Here is an 18,639-nt window from a genome sequence, read left to right on the forward strand (position 1 = left end):
GCTCCCAGTTGGCTCCCATTATGGCCAGTTCCCTTCTGCAGTTGGTAGAGATCTCTGCGTCTCAGTTTCTGGATATTTTTCATCATTACGACAATGACGGTAAACCTGCTGCCGCTCTTTCATCTGATGACCTCACCTGTTAACACCTGTAGTCTGATCTCAGGTAGATCTTCTGATGTTGGTGCTCTCTGTTCTTTCAGGAAACGGTTTCATCGAAGGCAAAGAGCTGCAGAGTTTCATCAGAGAGCTGAGAGAGGCTCGACAGCAGGCGGGACTGGTAAGTTAATACACACCTGGTCACCTGTTTACTCGGTCACCTGTATACCTATTGACCTGTTTACCTTTTTACCTCTACAGAAAATTAATCAGTACCTATTGTGATAATCGATAATCATATTTTGCACTCTGATGTCTTGTTTTAATTTCATCAGATTTTCAGTTTCTCTGTTTTCTGTCTCAATAAACTAAATCTCTGAGTTTTGGACAAAAACAGATATCTGAAGCTGTTCAAACTCTGTTTTCTACCATTAGTTTGAAAAAGATTAATCGGAACATTAATCAAATTTATTACAAATCCTAAATAGATTAATCGAGAAAATCAGCGGCAGATTAAGTGATGAAACTGACGTATATCCTTAGTTGCATTAGGTTATTCATTTCATTTATCATCTTAAAAAAATCTAAGTGTTCAGTGACATGAATTTATTTCATGATAAAAGTATTTTTTCATCTGTAAACAGAAAAAATACATATTTTTTTTATTGAACTAGAAGCTTATCAGGTTCGGAGACTAATGTGCACTTTCCATGGCTTTATTAGAGATGTTTCCATCTTTAGACTTTATGATCTTCACCTGTTTATTAAATTCTCAGATGTACAAGTGTAACTTTCACCTGCTGATGAAATATTCAGACATTACAAGTACTGTGGTGTTTTAATTACATGTCCACCCAAAGAATCGTGTTTAACTGATTGAACCTTCTACGGTTTATTGGTCTATATTGAATATGAAACTTTATTGATTTAATTTGAAACATGATTAATGGATGATGAAACTGATACCGTTCTGTGCACACATGTTCTGAAACCTGCAGCGTTTTGTTTTTTCAGGATCTGACTGATGAGATGAGACAGTTTGTGTGTGAATATGAGAAGAACTCAGATCGGAGGATCAGCCTGGTTGAAGTGAGTCCTCTCCTGTTTTAACAGTGATGTAAAATGTTTTTTCAGTACTTATACATCAGTAATACTCAGACAATAATATGTAATACTATAATACTCACAGGAGACATTTTACTGAGCAAGTACTTTTACTTTTGTTTCTTTCAGTACATTTTGCTGATATTACTTCTCTACTTTTACTGAAGTTAGATTTTGAATGTTACTTGTAGTGGCTTATTTTCATACTGGGGTATTAGTACTTTTTTGCAGTAAAGAACCTGAATACTTCCTCCACCACTGACCAACACACGGTTGCAGTGGGACGCAGTTTACCTGAAATGTTTCCTCCAGCTGGTCCAGGTTCTACCCACAGAAGAGAACTTCTTGTTGTTCTTCAGACAGCAGCTCAGTTCCTGCTCACACTTCATCCAGGTACAACACCTTCCGACCTGTCCAGGTGCTTCATTATACTGATTGTAGTAAAATTAACTGAATATTTTCTGCCTGTTTTCTCACTATTTTCTGCCTGCTTTCCACCTGTTTTCCACCTAATCCCCACTGTTTTCTGACTGTTTTGCATCTGTTTTCAGTCAGTTTACTGCCTGTTTTCTCATTGCTCTGTCTGTTCTCTGCCTGTTTTCTGTTTTCCATCTATTTTCTGTCTGTTTTCTATCTTGTGCCTGTTTTTCCATCTGTTTTCCTACTGTTTTGCATCTGTTTTCAGTCTGTTTTTGTCTATTTTCTGTACATTTTCTGCCTGTTTTCCGTTTTTGTCTATTTTCTGCCTGTTTTTTGGTCTTTTTTTGTCTGCTCTCATCCCGTTTTCTGCCAGTTTTCAACCTGTTTGCTGTTTTGCTGCCTGTTTTCTGCCCATTGCCTGACTGTCCCTGCCGTCCCGCTTGTCTCTTCAGGTGTGGAGACGTTATGACGTTGATAAGAGCGGATACATCGAGGCCAATGAGCTGAAGGTAATTTACTGTTCACAGATCAGTTTAATCTGTGCCAAGCTGTGGTAAAACAGAATACATACAGATTTAAATGCTATGCTAGCACAATGCTATGCTAAAACAATGCTCTGCTAACATGATATTATGCTTACATAATGCTATGCTAACTGTCCTGTAGAACTTCCTGAAGGATTTGCTGCTGACGGCTCAGCAAACATGTGACGACACGAAACTGGATGAGTACACAGCTACTACTGTAAGTACAGTACTACTGCAGTAGTACTGTGGTGATACCGTGATAATACTGTTATCATACCGTAGTAACGCTTTCATCACACTGTAGTAATACTGTAGTAAAACCTCCATCTTTAGTTTAAAGCAGTTTTATTCTGACTCAAGCTTTTCTCTTTTCCAGTTAAAGATTTTTGATTCAAACGCTGATGGAAAACTCTGCTTAGCAGAAATGTCCAGGTGGGTCTGACCTGGTCTGAACAAGTCTGAACTGCTCTGTACTATTCTGTACTGCTTTCAGCTCGACTACACTGGTGGTGTGTTGTTTCAGGTTGCTGCCTGATAAGCACAACGTCCTGCTCATGTTTGAGGTGAGTCTGACTGATCTGAAGTCAGTTTATAAGAATCATTGATGTTTGTGTTGCTGTGTTCACTGGCACTGGAATAGTTTTCAGGTTTTATGATAATAAAGGGGTAAAGCTACTACATCTCTACCTCACTGTGTGGATGTCTAGTGCCACAGCTGGACAGAGTTTCTCGGGTCTCCATCATTTGAAGACCTGCATCCCATCTACAATGACCGAAATGGCTTAACAACCTGCTTTTCCTGCACATGCACAAAGACCTGACTGATGGACTGGACATGACCAAAGTGTTAAATAGCTTTTGCTTTGGGAGTGAAAGGTACTTTGGAAAATAAGCCTAGTGGACTAAATCGCGCTCTTCTGCAGTGCTGTGTATTTGTATGTTAGTAGAAATACTGGGTGTAAAGATTTAATAGGCCATGAATTTTGATTCTGTTTCAAACCCTATTAAAAAAACATATTTACTGGTTGGTTGTTTATAGTGTAACAGTTCTCAGAGTGAAAAAACATAAGGGTCTGTATCAAAAGGAGCCAGGACGCTCCTTCTGAGTTGGCAGCCACTTGTCTTTAATTTCTAATGTTAAAACGCACATGAAGTGTTTCTCAGACGAGCATTGCACACCGTAGAAGGCCTTGCGCGCTCACTGCTTGTTTATGGACCACTTCGATTAAAACAAAGCAGCTTCCATTTTGATCTGGAAGTACCGTGATGAATGAATGCGTTGCTTACCTTATTTTAGTTGTACAAAAATGGTAGGCTAAAAAAAGTGAAAAAGTTCAATGGTCTATTACGTCATCCAAGGCTGGATGCCCCCCAGTTCAAAACTCATTCCAGCGCCACCGGATGTATGTGAATGTACACCGAGTCAAAGTCTGAGTTTGACGCAAGATAGATCTTCAAAACCCCAGTGACCCCAGTTTGAAGGTTTAATCTGAAAATGCAAACTTAAGGGATCACTTTTTTTATATTGACTCAAATATCTGCCTAATATCAATCAAATATCAGTCCAATTACAAATATCAGTCATATATCTGAGCTGTTTGATGTTATTACCGTGAAGGTTTTTGGATGAGCGCTTCTCGAGTAAGCTTCAAACATTGCTTTTCTACACGTTACGTGATGTGACGAATAAATGTCAAGAGTAATGATGTCAAGTAAACTTTGATGTCATCAGTGACATCACACAATGTTGCTTTGTGAGTTTGTAAATAACCCATTACTCCCGTTAGGCTACCGGCAGGCACATTTTGAACAGACACTGCACTCATTCATTTAAAATGAAAGAATTTAAAAATATTATGATCAAAACTATCATCTAACTAGCCGTCCTTCTGTTGTTCTGTCTCCCAGGGAGTAAAGATGTCCAAACTTGAGTTCAACAGGATCTTTGATTTATATGATCAGGTCAGCGTCTGTTTCGTCTTTAACATCAGCTTACATCAGGCCTTTAAAGATGTTCCTCTCTGTCTGATTGATGCACTGTGGGAAATGTAGGATCCCGTGGTTGTGGACTAAAAGTCACAATATCTGTCTGTCAACAATAACCACGACTGCAAGAAGAGACACGCTGCAGATCTGAGGACTGAGATGACTCTTGACCTTTGTTTCTGTGTGTGTCAGGATGGCAGCGGTTTCATGGATGACTCACAGCTGGACTCTCTGCTCACTCATCTGTGTGAGAAAAACAACAAGGTCTGACCACACACACAAACACACAGTGACACATCCTGAGGATTGTGTTCAGTGTACAGGTGTTCTCAGGTGTGTGTGTGTGTGTGTTTCCCCTGCAGGTGGCGCTCTCTGCAGACCTCCCTCTCTATCACTCGTCCATCATGGATTTATCAGATGGAGGGAAACTGTACCGCAGTGAACTCTGTCTGCTGCTCTGCCATGAAGACTGACACTCTGCAGGGACACACTCGCTTTTTTCCTGGCTCCTCCCACTGCAAACAAACCTGTCATAATGTCTCACAGGCCACACCCCCTCCTCCTCCCACCCGACATAAGAGTTTTTTTTTTTTTTGTTTTTTTTCCCTTTTAAAACCAGTTTTAACTCGACTGGGGTTTAGTTCCAAACAGGATCCAGCTGTGCCTCCGCTGTCTGTTGATGTCCTCTGTCTCCACAAGGTCTCACACTGCAGGTCTTTTCTCTGATGTCTGGACTTTGCAGGAGCTTCTGTAACGCTTTAACCCCCGCGCATTCCAGCTGCGTTTTACTATATTGTCGTTCATCTGTTTATACAGCACCTTCCACATATGGGTGTCAACAGGAGGCGTTACAGTTACTTAGTGTTATAACTTTCCATGTGTAGTTAGTAAAGTATTTGATCAGTAACATGTTAACTTCAGAGGCATGTCTTTCTCAAAAGAAACCTGCGTTAATGTCTCTACTGAAGTGAAGGTTATTCTTTAGTGAAGAACGTGTAAATGTTATAAAATCTGCTTTGGGAATGTGCTTTTGTGAAACCATCAGAGTAAAGTTTAGTTGTTAATGTCGTCATAAGTAAAATGTTCAACATGTACAGTGACCACAGGGAAACTAACTACAGCCTTATACACTGTCAGTGTGAGGAGAAAACCTTGTATCTGTCATATCTGTTTTCATTTTGAATTAAACCCAAACGTCTGAGGATTCAACTTCACTGTTTTATTATCAAACTGTCACAAATGTATTTGTGTTTACCAAAGCATATGCAGTCACGACATCCCCATCAGCTACAAACCCACAGTTTTTTCTGTTGGTGAGGCTGATCGATCAGCCGTTTTGTAAATAACAAAACTCTCAACTCAGATGTCAGTCGTCTCATCATGAAGACATCATAATGACATCAGCAAATGGATGGGTCCCACCATCTCCATGGTTACATCACAGTGATCAGATCGGTTGATGCGTTTTTAGGATCCTTTAGTGCTTCTGATCATCGCCTCCATAATCTTCCACTGATCTGGAGTCACCTGAGATTCAAACACAAGCATTTAGTTTTATTTTATTAATAAACATTTCATCATCATCATTATTATCGACTATAGCACTCTGAGCCATAACATACTGTATGTTAAAAATCATCATCATTGCATAAGAAAAGCTGAGTGAACCAACAGAGAATCAACTCTAACAACATTTATTTATCTGAGCCAGTGTGAACGGATTGTTAATCCATGTTTCTAAGGGACACTTTTCAGTGTGAGACTCACTCTGCGCAGCTCGTTGAACTCGCCTGCCATCGACACATACTCTCCTCCATCAAACCGAATCACCTGAATGAACGAACACACACACACACACACACACACACACACACACACACACACACACACACACACACAGTTCTAGGACCAGCATAAACTCTGGTCTCACAGTTCATACACTACATAAACTTTATACTCAGTCTAACCTTTGGTCTAGGAGCAGTCTGAACTCTGGTCTTTAATTTAAGACCAACCAAAATTCTGGTCAAAATCAGTCTGATCTCTTGCCTAAAAACCAGTCTGATCTTGCTAAAATCACTATAATTTCTTGCTGGAAATCAGTCTAATCACATGCCTACAATCATTCTAATCTGTTGCCTACAATCAGACTAATCTTTTGCTAAAATCAGTCTAAACCCTGACATAATATCAGTCTAATCTCATGCCTGAATACAGTCGAATCTCCTGTGTACAATCAATAAAATCTCCTGCCTACAATCAGGCTGAACCTTGACCTAAAATCAGTCTAATCTCTTTCTTAAAATCATCTCAATCTCTCGTCTAAAATTAGTTTAATCTCCGACCTAAAATCAGTCTGATCTCTTGCTAAAATCAGTCTAATCACTTGCCTAAAGTCAGTTTATTCTCTTGTCTAAAATTAGTTTAATCTCCGGCCAAAGATTGGTCCAAGCTCTCATCTAGGACCAGTATAAACTCACAGCTCCAGACATCCAGGTAGCGTAGTCGCTGCTCATGTACGCTGCCAGGTTTGCAATTTCTGCTGGTTTTCCAAGTCGACCCGTCGGGATCCGACCAATCATCGCCTTCTCAAACGCTCCTGTGGGGTCCAGACGACTGAACGCCCCCTCAACAGAGAAAACAAAAACAAGGAGCATCAGTAAACAACAACAGACAGCTGTAAACAATCAAACCTCCTCAGCTGTGGTCAGGTGGGTAGTACCTTGGTTTTGATTGGTCCAGGCTGGATGATGTTGAACCTGTGGCCATAGCGCCCCCACTCTGCAGCCAGAGACCTGACATACACAGCAGTAACAGTGTTACAATCGCAGCCACCCATCAGGGATGATCTACATTGTACTGATGTCACAATAACAGCAGTCAGTCTGATCTGAGTTCAGTATTTCCTCTTTGTTCATGTTATGAACTCTGTACAAGTGAAAGGTTAAAGGTCAGACTGACTTGTAGAGAGCCTCAACTCCGGCCTTCGCTGATGCACTTGGGACCACAAAACCAGAACCAGACTCAGCGTAGATAGTGGTGATGGCCAGGAAGGAAGCACCTGAACAACAACAATAAACAACTAGACCTGCTGGCAGGTATTAACGGGGTCCAAGACCCCCGTGCAATTTGCACCCAACTAAAGCACCACCTAGTGGCCGATTGGTGCAAAAATTTTGCAGAGAGTCTCTGTGAGACATGAGAAACTACTGGACCAAATTAAAGTGTTAATAGGAGTAACTGTTGCCAAGATACGCAACACTTACTGTTTTGACTGCAACCTATAGGAAGTAGTTCCTTTATAAACTTGCGCATTTTTATGTTATCAAAATTCTTTAAATAACTTTTTATCATGAGAGTCCATAGATTCAATCGGCAAAGTTTTGTGTAGATTGAACTCACAGGCTGAGACGAGTTTGAAAAAGTAGGTTTGGCATATTTTGCATGTTAGGCGTGGCCTAATTAAAGAGATTTAGCCAAAATCCGGCGAACGTGTGCATGTAACGTTTTTGAATGTGCAATGTACGATGTGGGAGTTACTGGCCAGAACACCCTAGCCTTGACTATAGCACCACCTTTGGGTGGCCATGTGTCATTTCCAGTTTCTGACGTGTGCACCATTCTATACCTCCCCTGAAAATGTATACAATATACAATCATTAATAAGACCAATAAACCAACAACACAAACAACACCAAGCAACAATCAGCCTCTAAATCACCTTTAAATTTTAACTGACCAGTGGCCTTTCTGAAGAGTCTAAACTATGGCCTTGACTCAGTCTGACTCTGGACCAGTCTCTGACCTTTCTAACTCTGTGTCAGTCTGACCTTTCTGATTCTGGATCAGTCTCTTGCCCAACTCCAGAGTAACAAAGGCTGTCCCGTTCAGGACAGTGTCTGTGATGCTCTTCCAGCCGTTTGGTGACAGATTCTCTGACGGGCAGACAAAGTTTCCTGCTGCGTTGTTGATGATCACCTGTACCAAACAGGACACACAGGTGAAGTCAGAGCACTTTGCTCTGTCACAGAAACTTTCAGTGTTTAGGTTTATATGCAGATGGTTTTAAGACTTGGTTTTAAGGTTCAGGTTGGAACCAGGTTTAGGTTAGGGCTAGGATGAGGGTTTTGTGTGTGTGTGTGTGTGTGTTGTTACATTAGGAAGTCCTGTTAAACTCTCCATCTGGTCGACACAATGAGAGACGGCCTGAGGATCTCTGACATCACAGTGAACCACGTGGACCTGAGGACAGAGGGAAGGGGGAGGGGCTTCAGATCACGTAAGACCAGTTCAAACCAGTTCAGGTTCAGGTTCCGGCTCTGACTGAGGTGTCACCTTGTTTCCAGTCTGGCTGCTGATCTCCTCGGCTGTCTGCTGCAGGACGTCCAACTTCCTGAACAACAAATATAAACGAAACAAAAACAATTTAAATGTGTTTGTTTGTCAAAGAAAATCAAAGATGCAGAGTTGTAGCAAAACTGGAAACTTTATGTTCTTACAGTTTCCAAGTCTCTGGATCAGTCTCTGACCTTTCTGACTCTCTTCAAATGGTGTATTGAAGCTGCTGTTTCCTGAAGTCCTCTGATAAAACACTGCAGGTTCAAACTCTGTGTGGCTTAACGATGCTTTCTCTCAGAGTCATCAAAGTACAGCATCTGCAGACACATCCACTGAACCACAGACCGAACCTGAACCGAAGCCTGATCCGCAGACCGAACCTGAACCACGGACGGAGCCGCAGACCGAACCAGAACCACAGGCTGAACCTGAGCCACATACTGAACCACAGACTGAACCTGAACCACAGAGTGAACCACAGCCGTAGTCTGATCATTAACCAAAGCTACATCCACAGCTTCAGGGAGCACAGCAACTGAATCCTGTTTCCTGTCCCCTCTCTCCTTTCTCTAGTTTCTGTGGAGGGTATAAACCAGCAGTGTGGTAGAACTGGACCAGTACACTAGCTGGTCCTGAGGATCAGTACCAGAAGAAAAAATCCCACAGTGGCCCTTCAGGGTCTCCTTAATAAACACAGTGAAATGTTTTTGTTGTATCTGAACACCTGCGTGATTGGGGGGTGGGTGAACTCTGACCTGCTGGCGATGACACACTGAGCTCCCAGCTGTGACAGGGTGGTGGTCATGGCTCGGCCCAGTCCTGTCCCCCCTCCTGTGATGAAGGCCACTCTGTTGTTGAAAGTTCCCGCTGGCAGCATGACGCCTTCAACTGGAGTGAAGAACCCTGACTGAGGAGTAGAACTTGACTGAAGAACCGCCGAGCGGTGGAACCATGACTGGAACAGACAGAAAGATTCATCAGGACCGTCACACACACATCAGTTTAATTTCCACACGATAATAAAGTGAATTTGTTTGGACACGCTGAACATCTGAAGACGTGACTTTGAACTGTGGTAAATCAGAATGGACAGTTTTTACTGATTTCTGATATTTTACAGACAAAACAATGAACCGATTCAATGTGAAAACAATCAGCAGACTAATCAATCGTTTGTTGTTGCCCAAGTGGTGGAAGTTTATTAAAGTACCCCCAACCTTTTACAGCTCACTGTAAAACTTGAAATTTGTTTTATTTTGAACGAATAAAGTACTCAGTTTTTGGATCAGAGACGTTTTGAGAGTCACAGCGACAGTTAAAGTTTGATTAAAAACAATAATAAATAATAACCTGATCCTGGTGTTATAGCACCACCTGGTGATCAGGGGAATAAATTACACCTGACACTGCTCATCTGCTTTATCTACAAAACACTTCAGATCAGATTTAGAGCTTCAACCAACAGTTATTATCAGTGATGATTCATCTGACCATCATTTTCACAGTTAATCAGTTTATTGTTCAGTGACTAAAATTACGATTTTTTATTGTTCAGATTTTCACTTTTCCGTCACAGAAGACAAAGACAAGCTGCAAATTCTCACATTTGAGAAGCTGGAAAGAGAATTACTTACTTACATAAAGACTTTGAATGATCAATTATCGAAATAGCCATTGAATCATTTTCTGTTAGTCGATGAATAGGTTCAGCTCTGATTATATTTATATTTGAAATTAACAGTGCTCGACACGACACAAAACATCCAAAGACGATTTGTGAGTCTGAAATGACAGAAAAGTTTTGAAAAATCTCTCCAACCATAGACACCTGAAGACAAACAGGATTCACCTGTCGTTTAAAGGTGTCAGTGGAAATAATACAACCGTAAGATTTCTGTGCTGAAACAACTCTCTTCTACAACTACTCTTATTTGTCTCTCTTACAGCAGGAAAAAAGAAAAGTACCAATACTACAATGTAAAAAAAAAAAAAAAAAAGATCTGATAAATGATCAGAAACTTCGATCCTGATAATCACTAAATCTCGTGCACTCTGAGCTGCGGTCTGTGCGCGTGCGCGTGCAAGAGATGTCGCGGAAGGCGCTGAAAGTGGTTGAGAGGTCAAACTACAAACTGCTTTATTACATGAGATTTAAAGCGCGTTGGAAAAGTAACTCAACGTTTTAACTTCACTGTCGTACACACCGACTGATTACTGATTATTGACAGACTGTGTTGCTCTGTGAAGTCACAATGCACAGATTTATGAGTTTAATTTGTGGTTTCGTGTCTCACCCTGTGAAGTGAAGTCCTCACGGCTCTAAAAAGTACGACTCCTTTCCGAAACACCGCCATGTTGTTCAGGCCGTGATGACCCTTGATCCGGATCATACCAATATGGAGGTCTGTGTTGTGGTGGGGCTGAAGTGGTGGATTAATCTTCATTAGAACAAATGTTTAACAAAAGAAAATCGGTTTATAATGACATCCCATAGAAAACACCCGTATTTTTTGTCATCCAAGTACTCATGGTAAATGTAGTTCACATCTGTAGTTTTTAAATGCTGTCTGTACACACACACACACACACGCACATACACAGGTATACCTACGTATGTAATTGCGTGTGTATGAAACAGATGAAAACAAAGATGAAGACAACCTCAAACAAATAGAAGATAAAAATAAGATAAAACAGAATAAATGGGTTAAACAGGAGAATAAAAACAGTGTGGTGACAGATTTAAACAGATGTAAAATTAAAATTATTACACATTTTATATATATATATATATATATATATATATATATATTATTTTTTGAGGCGACAATTGTTTTATGTTTTTATGTTTTAGAAAATAAAATGATAAACTGATCAATCATAAATAATGTTTATTGTCTCCGACCCTGCCAACCCTGCCCGTGAGACGCACTGGTTCAGTCCAGATTGTGACGATGATCACATGTTACCGTAATGTGTCTAATATACCGTGACTTCAGAAAAAAACACTCCGCTTTATTTTCTGATTTCTCCCCACAAACTAACTTCCTACGTATCGTGATCGATAGGTGATCAGTTTTTGTTCGATTATTAACCTGATTGTGCCTCCAGTGAGTGTTTCAATCAGAATGACATGAGTTTTACTTTGAAGGGCTACCTGTTTATGACAGTTACGGTACTGGTCCAGTGTGGTCCGACAGTCGGAACACGGAGCCGCTTATAAAGTAGCAGCTTCTCAAGCAGCAGCAGGTTTTTGAAAGGTGATTATTGATGACAGATGGGGGACCGAGTAGAACCCGAACTGGTTTTGGTCTTCAGTGGGAAACGGAAGTCCGGAAAAGATTATGTGGCGGACATGATCCAGGACCGGTAAATATTTATCCAGATACACACTTCGTCTTATTTAAGGTTCAATATTGATGAATAAAGTTTAATATGGATTAATGAGTGTCTAATAACTGAGTTTTGATGTTTTGTCTCTGATCGGTTTTTCAAATTAAAAAATGTTTGATTAATTATATCTGTAAATCTGAAGTTTCAATCTGAGGAGAAGAACTGATCTGAGGGCAGCTCCAGTGAAATAGCGGTAGTTTTACTGCAGAAGTGACTGAACTTTAACAAGCAGCTGGAGACCTAAAGAGAGAGGTGATCGGCTAATAGATCACAGATCTGAATGATCGATCATTAGACTGTGTTTACATGTGCACTAATGTCCACTAATTATATAAGTAAAGAGCCATTTCTCTGATTCATTTCTATAATATAAACCTCACAGAGTTAAAATAAAACACAATGAAGGATTACATTGATCAAGGAGTGAAGACACAGCATGAATTAGTTCTTCAGCACATTAAAACACGGAATAAGCCTCATCTCAGAGATATGACAGGTCTGGAAAACTTCAGGGTCGATTCAAAGTTACACCTGATTTTTACTGCGGTTTGATGTTTGTGGTTCGGGAGTTCTTTGGTGCTGTTGGGGCTGATAACAAATCCTCTTTCAGTCTGAGGACATACTGAGAACTCCCACCTCTGGCAGCTTCAGGCTTATGTTGGTTAAATTACTGAGATATTCGTGTTTTACCGACATGTACAGCTGAGTGTCATCTGCATATAAATGATCAGATGTACTGAAAAGACGAGTGAAGAGACAGAAAATAAAAAGGTCCACCAACACATGTAAAAATGACAGACCTGGATCAGCTACCTGCAGTTCTCTGAAAGAAACCAAGACTCTTTCCTGAAAACACTTGGTCAGGTGTCTGATCTGTCTGTCATGTTTACAGGTGTGCCATCAGTTGACTTTAAGTAGAAGTCACTAAAAGAAGAAATTTGATTTGAACATGATGTGATGATGATCAACAGGCTGAAAAAGGGAAAATCTGACGTCAGTAATGTAGAGCACAAACTATGTTTTATTGTTTTATAAAATGACTAAATATAATGAATCCAGCAGAGTTCAGAGAGCCGCAAACCAGATCTAATTTTATTAACATTTAATGCTGACTAGTAGTCTTTGTTAATGTTGGTTTCATCTATCTCTGATCAGTTTTTCAAATTAAAACGGCTCTGATTTATTATTTCTGTGAATCTGACAGTTTCTGTCTCTGAGGAGGAAATATTAACACTGAGGGAGCTCCAGTGAAATAAAACCACAATAACTCTGTCGTTTTTACTGATAATAAGAACTAAAAGTCGATCTGTGATCAGACAGTTTAAACTAACAAACAGCATCAGACCTGAAAACAGAGAGATAAATAATTCATCATTAATCAGTAATCACAAGGCAGCTGCCCCTGGAGCCAGACAGTTCATCTTAAACTCAGGAATAAACAATATGAATAATGAATATCTGAATGTCAAATATCACTGAAGTGCAGAACAGATTCTGGTTCAGTGTTATCTTCCATATCAGTAAAATGTAAAAATTATACTATTTCAGGGTAAATATTGTGTTTAATGTTGTTAAACTACAGCACTGAAGAGGAAATAACATCCTGCTTCATCAGTCAGTTGCCTTGTCTGTTAAACCTTTGACAGGGTCATAATCAGAGGTTGTATCAGTCTTCGACCTGTTTGACACCAGGTAACATCAGACTCCTCCAGCTGTGGAACTAAAACAATATCATTTCTAACAACCCCAGAAAGTGATCTCTGCCTTTTTGTCCTGAATCTGCTGCAGCTCAGGAGTCAAACAGCTGCCATCAGGGTTTTAACAGATCTCACAGCACATCAGTGCTGGACCTGCACATGTGGCTCACTGTTGGTTTTAGGACTGATGTTAACATGTTGCTGATAAACTTGAAGGGTGTACCTGGTGTTGATCGCTTAGTGAGCCATAGTGCAGCCTGATGTCCTCTGCAGAGTCTCCTGGTTTGTTAGTCCATGTCCACCCACCCCAGGCTTTAAACCACTTCTTAAAGCTCAGCTTATCAGAAAGCCCCGTAACTTCATGTTTTTATCTGGTTCTGCTTTGTTTCAAATTCTTCTCGCAGTCTAATGATTTCATAACTAACAGGTTTTTACTCATGTGTTTATTTCAGTACACCACAACAAATTAATTCATTTCTAAAACATTGAAAACTACGAGGGGCCCAGAGGCACATTTGGTCCTGAGACCCCTTGACAGGCTCATCTGGCTTGGGTTAAGTTCTGATGAAGTGCTTCAGAGATGAGACACATGCGACTGATCAACATTGGATATACATATTTCTTTATGTAGTATCAAGCACAATGTGATCACAACATCAACTAAAACCAGAGTCCCTGTGTGCAGCAGGACCACAGCACTGGCTTTAGTCGATCTTGTACTTCAGTCGTGCACATTCCTAAAATCTGTGCAGCTGTTGGCACCTGCAGGACCAGATGTATGTTGTTTTTGAGTTATTACGATAAAACCTTCACCTGTTTCTTGTTCTGCAGTTTAGGGTCTGATGTTTGCTGCATCCTGCGTCTGTCCGGACCTCTCAAACAACAGTACGCTCAGGTGAGACCTGCACCTACTGACATAAACACAACACGTCACCATCATGTAACATCACTGATTACAACACCTATTTACTGCTGAGTCATACTGGTCCTGCTGGTCCTGCAGGAACACGGTTTGGATCTGGACCAGCTGCTGGGTCCTGGTCTTTATAAGGAGCAGTATCGGGCCGACATGATTCGCTGGGGAGAAATGCGACGAGGGCAGGACCCCGGATTCTTCTGTCGCCAAGCAACTAGAGGAGCACAGCAACCTGTCTGGGTACATCACCATCTCCTGATGAAGTCACCGAGTCTTCTTCTTCCCTTCATCCCCATCGCCACCTTCTTTCTTCTTGTTTCTTCTCCACATTTTCTTTACTCTTTCTTCCTCTGAACCCTTTGTTTGTCCCGCTGCCACTTTCATATTCGATTCACAATGTTTTTGTGGGAACACAAACCACAAAGTACTCCAAGGAACCACCAAGTGATGGACTAGCAGCTACAGCCGGGGGACAAATTATAGAAAAAAAACAACATAAATTGTCTTAGTTAGGTGTTGGGCCACCATGAGGCTCCAGAACAGCTCCAGTGCTCCTTGGCATTGATTCTCCAAGTCTCTGGAACTCTACTGGATGGATGAACACCATTCTTCTAAAAGATATTCCCTCATTTGGTGTTTTGATGATAGTGGTGGAGAGCACTGTCTAACACGTTGGTCCAAATCTCCCATAGGTTTTCAACTGGGTTGAGATCTGGTGACTGAGAAGGCTATAGCACATGATCCACATTATTTTCATACTCATCAAACCATTCAATGACCCCTTGTGCCCTATGGATGGAGGCACTGTCATGCTGTGTCTCTGCTCATTTTGAAAGTTTTTCCTTTAATTTCTCACCCATCTGTAACTGGGTGGTTCCTAGTATCCTCATAGGAACCACCTAGTGACACGCTAGCAACTAACTAGTACCCACATAGCAACCACCTAGCGATACGCTAGCAATGTCTTCACATCCTACTCTGATGGTCAGGTGGTGAGTGATGCCCTGCTCTGATTGGTCGGGTGGTGACTGATGCTCTGCTCTGATTGGTCAGGTGGTGAGTGATGCGCGGAGGCTGTCAGACCTTCAGTGGTTCTGGTTGGAGTTTCCTCGACAGACTCGAAGTGTCAGAGTGCAAAGTTCAGAAGAAACCAGGAAACACAGGGGGTGGAGCTTCACTGCAGGTAATACTTATGGTGCAGTCAGACCGGTCCCGATGTGACCCGCGTCCTTCACAGAGAGTTCAGTCTGAGTGAACTTTAACCCATGAAGTTTAATATTGTTGAATATTTGCACAGTGATGACAACACAAGTCAGTTTCACCTGTTGAATTTTGGTCTAACTGTACCGTTACCTGTTTGTCTCTCAAATGTGGATGATATGGAGTCAGAGTGTCAGTTTACCTGTCTCCAACTGTCTGTCTCTCAGGTGTGGATGATGTGGAGTCAGAGTGCGGGTTGGACAGTGGGGTTGAATTTGATTGGATAATCACAAACGAGGCCAACGCCCCCTCGTTAGATGAACAACTGAAGCCGATCTTGAAGCTGGCAGAGGACGCAGCTTCATCATCATTGATTAGTCACAGCTGATCATCACTGATCTATAATATATATCTATAATTGATGAATGTTGATCTTCAGTGTCAGCAGCAGGTCTGTGAAGCTGATCACGGTTTCCTCTTCGACGATAAATAAAGTTTTTTTTTTTTTTTTGTCAACTTCAGATGTTAAAAATATATTAGAACAGTACATTTGATCAATAAATCAACACTCATTGATCAGAAGTGAAGACGAGTCTGAAGCTCCATCACTCATAGGCTGGCTCACCTGGACTGTTACACTGTTAAAACTCACCTGAGCAGGTGTTTGTGTCCTGCTGACCTTTGACCTCATTCATTTTTAAAATAACCCTTATTTAAAATAAAAAAAACCAAACATTAATACAACAGTCAGCTAACCTAGAATCTGTGTACCTGCTCTTCACTAAGGTTACAGACAACCTTCTCCTGTCAGCTGGTTTATTGATGTCCTGTAAACCAGAACGCTTGTTTCCGTGATCAGGGTAGGGGACTAAAGAAACCTGGTTTCTGGAGGATTTCTGAGAACTGGTTACGGTGATTACAGTTGCTAGGCTCAATGAAGCCAGATAAAGAAAAGATACCCTGGGTATGTTGAACTTGCTTCATAGTACAGGCCTCTGGTAACTGCAGTGCAGGTAAACAGTTTCTCAGATCTGACCCTTCCATTCAGATCTAACACCTGCAGGTGTTCAAATCAACGAAGCAGTAATGTCAGAGCGGGTTCAATCATCGAGTTTAGTTTCCTCATCAGTCTGAACCTTCAGATTTCCTTTGTTTGAAGTTAAACTTCATGAGAAGCTGATGGAGCTGCTGCCTTTGTGCCTTTGAGCAGCAGACCGTCTGCTGGTTCATCAGGACTGAAGTGTGTCTCAGTTCCAGTCTACATATTAATTATAGAGTACTACAGACTGTTAGTGTTTTACAGAGGAAATAACTGCTCTTTAATGTTGTGTACTAACAGAAAATGTCAATTATACTGTGACTTTACTGTCAAATAAAAGACAACAGAAAATTAGAGTGTGGAGGTTTGTTTTCTGCATTAGAGACAAATCAGATAATTTTTTTTTTTTAATCATGGAAATAAAATGTTTGATAAAATGATTTGATAGTTTTTTTTGAAATCTTCTTGTAGCTGGTTTTTCAACATATGCAGTTTGTTTTATTTTTAAGCTGTGAGCCACTCAATTTAAAATGACATATTTACTCAAGTACGTCAGTATAATTTTGAAGTACTTTTTAAATTTTTTGTTACTTTATACTTGTACCCTCCATATAACACTAACTTTTCTGCACTACATTTATGACAGCTGCAAGACAGAACATTAGACTGAGCACAAACATAATAAACTGCAAACCCAATTTTTTAACTACATACCATCTTGCGATGGGATCACAGCAGCCGCGATGCCCCTCAACATGTTGACATTCCTTCATTTTGATCTCGACACACCTGTAAAGTTTCATCACTTTCTTACACAGTTGTTACGCTATGATGGTGACAAAATCTGTCCACAGACAGGCAGACACCTGCCAAAGTACTAAAAACCGCCTCAATGGTAGTTCCTGGTACAGTGTCTCCAAGACCACATTTTGCCATGACACACACATGCAGACACAGACTCAAAGTGAAGTCATTACGAGTCATGCTGTTGTGGCCGGTATTTACTTTGAACATTCAAATGATCTGTGCATGAATAAAAACCAGTGAATCTCAGTTTGGATCTACATACCAGTGACGGTGCTTTTATTTTATAAAATCCTGTCATGTTTTATTACAATGAGCTCTAACATCAGCACAGTGATAACATCATCACCGGCTTCCAGGTAAAAACATTTCTAAACTTTATTTTTTCATGTCATCAGGTCAAAGGTCACCTGTAGAAAAAAAAAAAATTGTTGTGTCTCTGACCTCTGATTGGCCTCTGGTTTACCATATATGGCAGTGGAATGCCTCGCTGTGATTGGCTACTTAAAATGACACTCTCCAGGAACAAAAATAATAAATCATTGGCTCTAATCAATCAGTAAATCATGAATTATTGTGGCAAAGAAAACTAATTAGAGTAACAACAAACCGTTCAGACTAACACTTAATTAGTTGTAAATTAGTTAATTAGTTCTTAAGTAGGGAATAATTGTAAGTCACTGTTAAACTCCCTTATACACAAAAAAAAAAAAAAAACATCCAACAACTCTTCGTCTGGCCTCCCTCACATAATACTGAGGAGGAGGAGGTACGGGGAGGAGGCAGGAAGGGGCTGGCACCGTCAGTGGGTGAGGAGATGGGTGAGGAGAAGGGCCAGACAGGAGGAAGAAATTAAAGCAACACTTCAAATGTGACTTAAAGGTTCAGAGAAGGAATGTGTGAAAGCAGGAATCATTAAGAGAGGAGGAGATGGGGGAGGCTACGCCACACCAGCCCAACACCTCCCTCACATCCTAAAGGCAGGAAGGAGCAGTTGAAGAAGGGTAAGAGGTGCAGGAGAAGGAGGAATATTTGGGCCACTGAGTTTCCTTATGTCCACCAAGCAGCCAGCAGTAGGAGATGAAGCGGGGGGAAGCGACCAGTGGGAGGAATAATTTG

General features: G+C 40.9%; 3 protein-coding genes across 4 annotated transcripts; 2 read left to right on the plus strand and 1 right to left on the minus strand.

The window, feature by feature from the left end:
* Window positions 1-20: 20 nt before the first annotated feature.
* On the plus strand, window positions 21-4,696 carry calb1 (calbindin 1). Its single transcript, XM_040118632.1, has 11 exons — window positions 21-99; window positions 201-277; window positions 1,111-1,185; window positions 1,513-1,593; window positions 2,073-2,129; window positions 2,287-2,364; window positions 2,524-2,579; window positions 2,671-2,710; window positions 4,056-4,109; window positions 4,326-4,397; window positions 4,496-4,696. The coding sequence occupies exons 1-11, from the start codon at window positions 21-23 to the stop codon at window positions 4,604-4,606; spliced, it is 780 nt and encodes a 259-aa protein (XP_039974566.1). The 3' UTR covers window positions 4,607-4,696.
* A 635-nt stretch (window positions 4,697-5,331) lies between these two features.
* On the minus strand, window positions 5,332-15,946 carry decr1 (2,4-dienoyl CoA reductase 1, mitochondrial). Of its 2 annotated transcripts, none has more exons than XM_040118207.1 (12): window positions 15,880-15,946; window positions 14,375-14,472; window positions 10,766-10,891; window positions 9,227-9,426; window positions 8,469-8,526; window positions 8,289-8,375; window positions 7,964-8,111; window positions 7,095-7,194; window positions 6,856-6,928; window positions 6,614-6,760; window positions 5,901-5,963; window positions 5,332-5,660 (listed from the first exon to the last, which is right to left on the minus strand). In XM_040118207.1, the coding sequence occupies exons 2-12, from the start codon at window positions 14,414-14,416 to the stop codon at window positions 5,601-5,603; spliced, it is 1,104 nt and encodes a 367-aa protein (XP_039974141.1). In that variant the 5' UTR covers window positions 14,417-14,472; window positions 15,880-15,946; the 3' UTR covers window positions 5,332-5,600. The 2 variants fall into 2 exon arrangements, with proteins under 2 accessions (XP_039974141.1, XP_039974140.1); XM_040118206.1 differs by having other exon boundaries at window positions 10,766-10,909.
* On the plus strand, window positions 11,672-17,061 carry pmvk (phosphomevalonate kinase). Its single transcript, XM_040118208.1, has 5 exons — window positions 11,672-11,840; window positions 14,393-14,456; window positions 14,565-14,717; window positions 15,531-15,660; window positions 15,905-17,061. Exons 1-5 carry the CDS (start codon window positions 11,749-11,751, stop codon window positions 16,063-16,065), a joined length of 600 nt encoding a protein of 199 aa, XP_039974142.1. The 5' UTR covers window positions 11,672-11,748; the 3' UTR covers window positions 16,066-17,061.
* Window positions 17,062-18,639: the final 1,578 nt, after the last annotated feature.

The sequence above is a fragment of the Xiphias gladius genome, chromosome 22 (assembly GCF_016859285.1).
Source record: "Xiphias gladius isolate SHS-SW01 ecotype Sanya breed wild chromosome 22, ASM1685928v1, whole genome shotgun sequence".
NCBI lineage: Eukaryota > Metazoa > Chordata > Actinopteri > Istiophoriformes > Xiphiidae > Xiphias > Xiphias gladius.

Bases quoted from the DNA above. Each gene is read 5' to 3' on its own strand.
- calb1 (XM_040118632.1), top strand. From the start codon at position 21: ATGGCCAGTTCCCTTCTGCAGTTGGTAGAGATCTCTGCGTCTCAGTTT. The intron at 2,580-2,670 runs GTGGGTCTGACC...GTGTTGTTTCAG, and splicing joins TGCTTAGCAGAAATGTCCAG to GTTGCTGCCTGATAAGCACA. The intron at 2,711-4,055 runs GTGAGTCTGACT...TCTGTCTCCCAG, and splicing joins ACGTCCTGCTCATGTTTGAG to GGAGTAAAGATGTCCAAACT.
- pmvk (XM_040118208.1), top strand. From the start codon at position 11,749: ATGGGGGACCGAGTAGAACCCGAACTGGTTTTGGTCTTCAGTGGGAAA. The intron at 11,841-14,392 runs GTAAATATTTAT...CTTGTTCTGCAG, and splicing joins GCGGACATGATCCAGGACCG to TTTAGGGTCTGATGTTTGCT. The intron at 14,457-14,564 runs GTGAGACCTGCA...CTGGTCCTGCAG, and splicing joins TCAAACAACAGTACGCTCAG to GAACACGGTTTGGATCTGGA.
- decr1 (XM_040118206.1), bottom strand. From the start codon at position 14,416: ATGCAGCAAACATCAGACCCTAAACTGCAGAACAAGAAACAG. The intron at 9,427-10,765 runs GTGAGACACGAA...TGTCTGTTCCAG, and splicing joins TGAGGACTTCACTTCACAGG to TCATGGTTCCACCGCTCGGC. The intron at 5,964-6,613 runs GTGAGTTTATAC...TCGTTCATTCAG, and splicing joins CTACCTGGATGTCTGGAGCT to GTGATTCGGTTTGATGGAGG.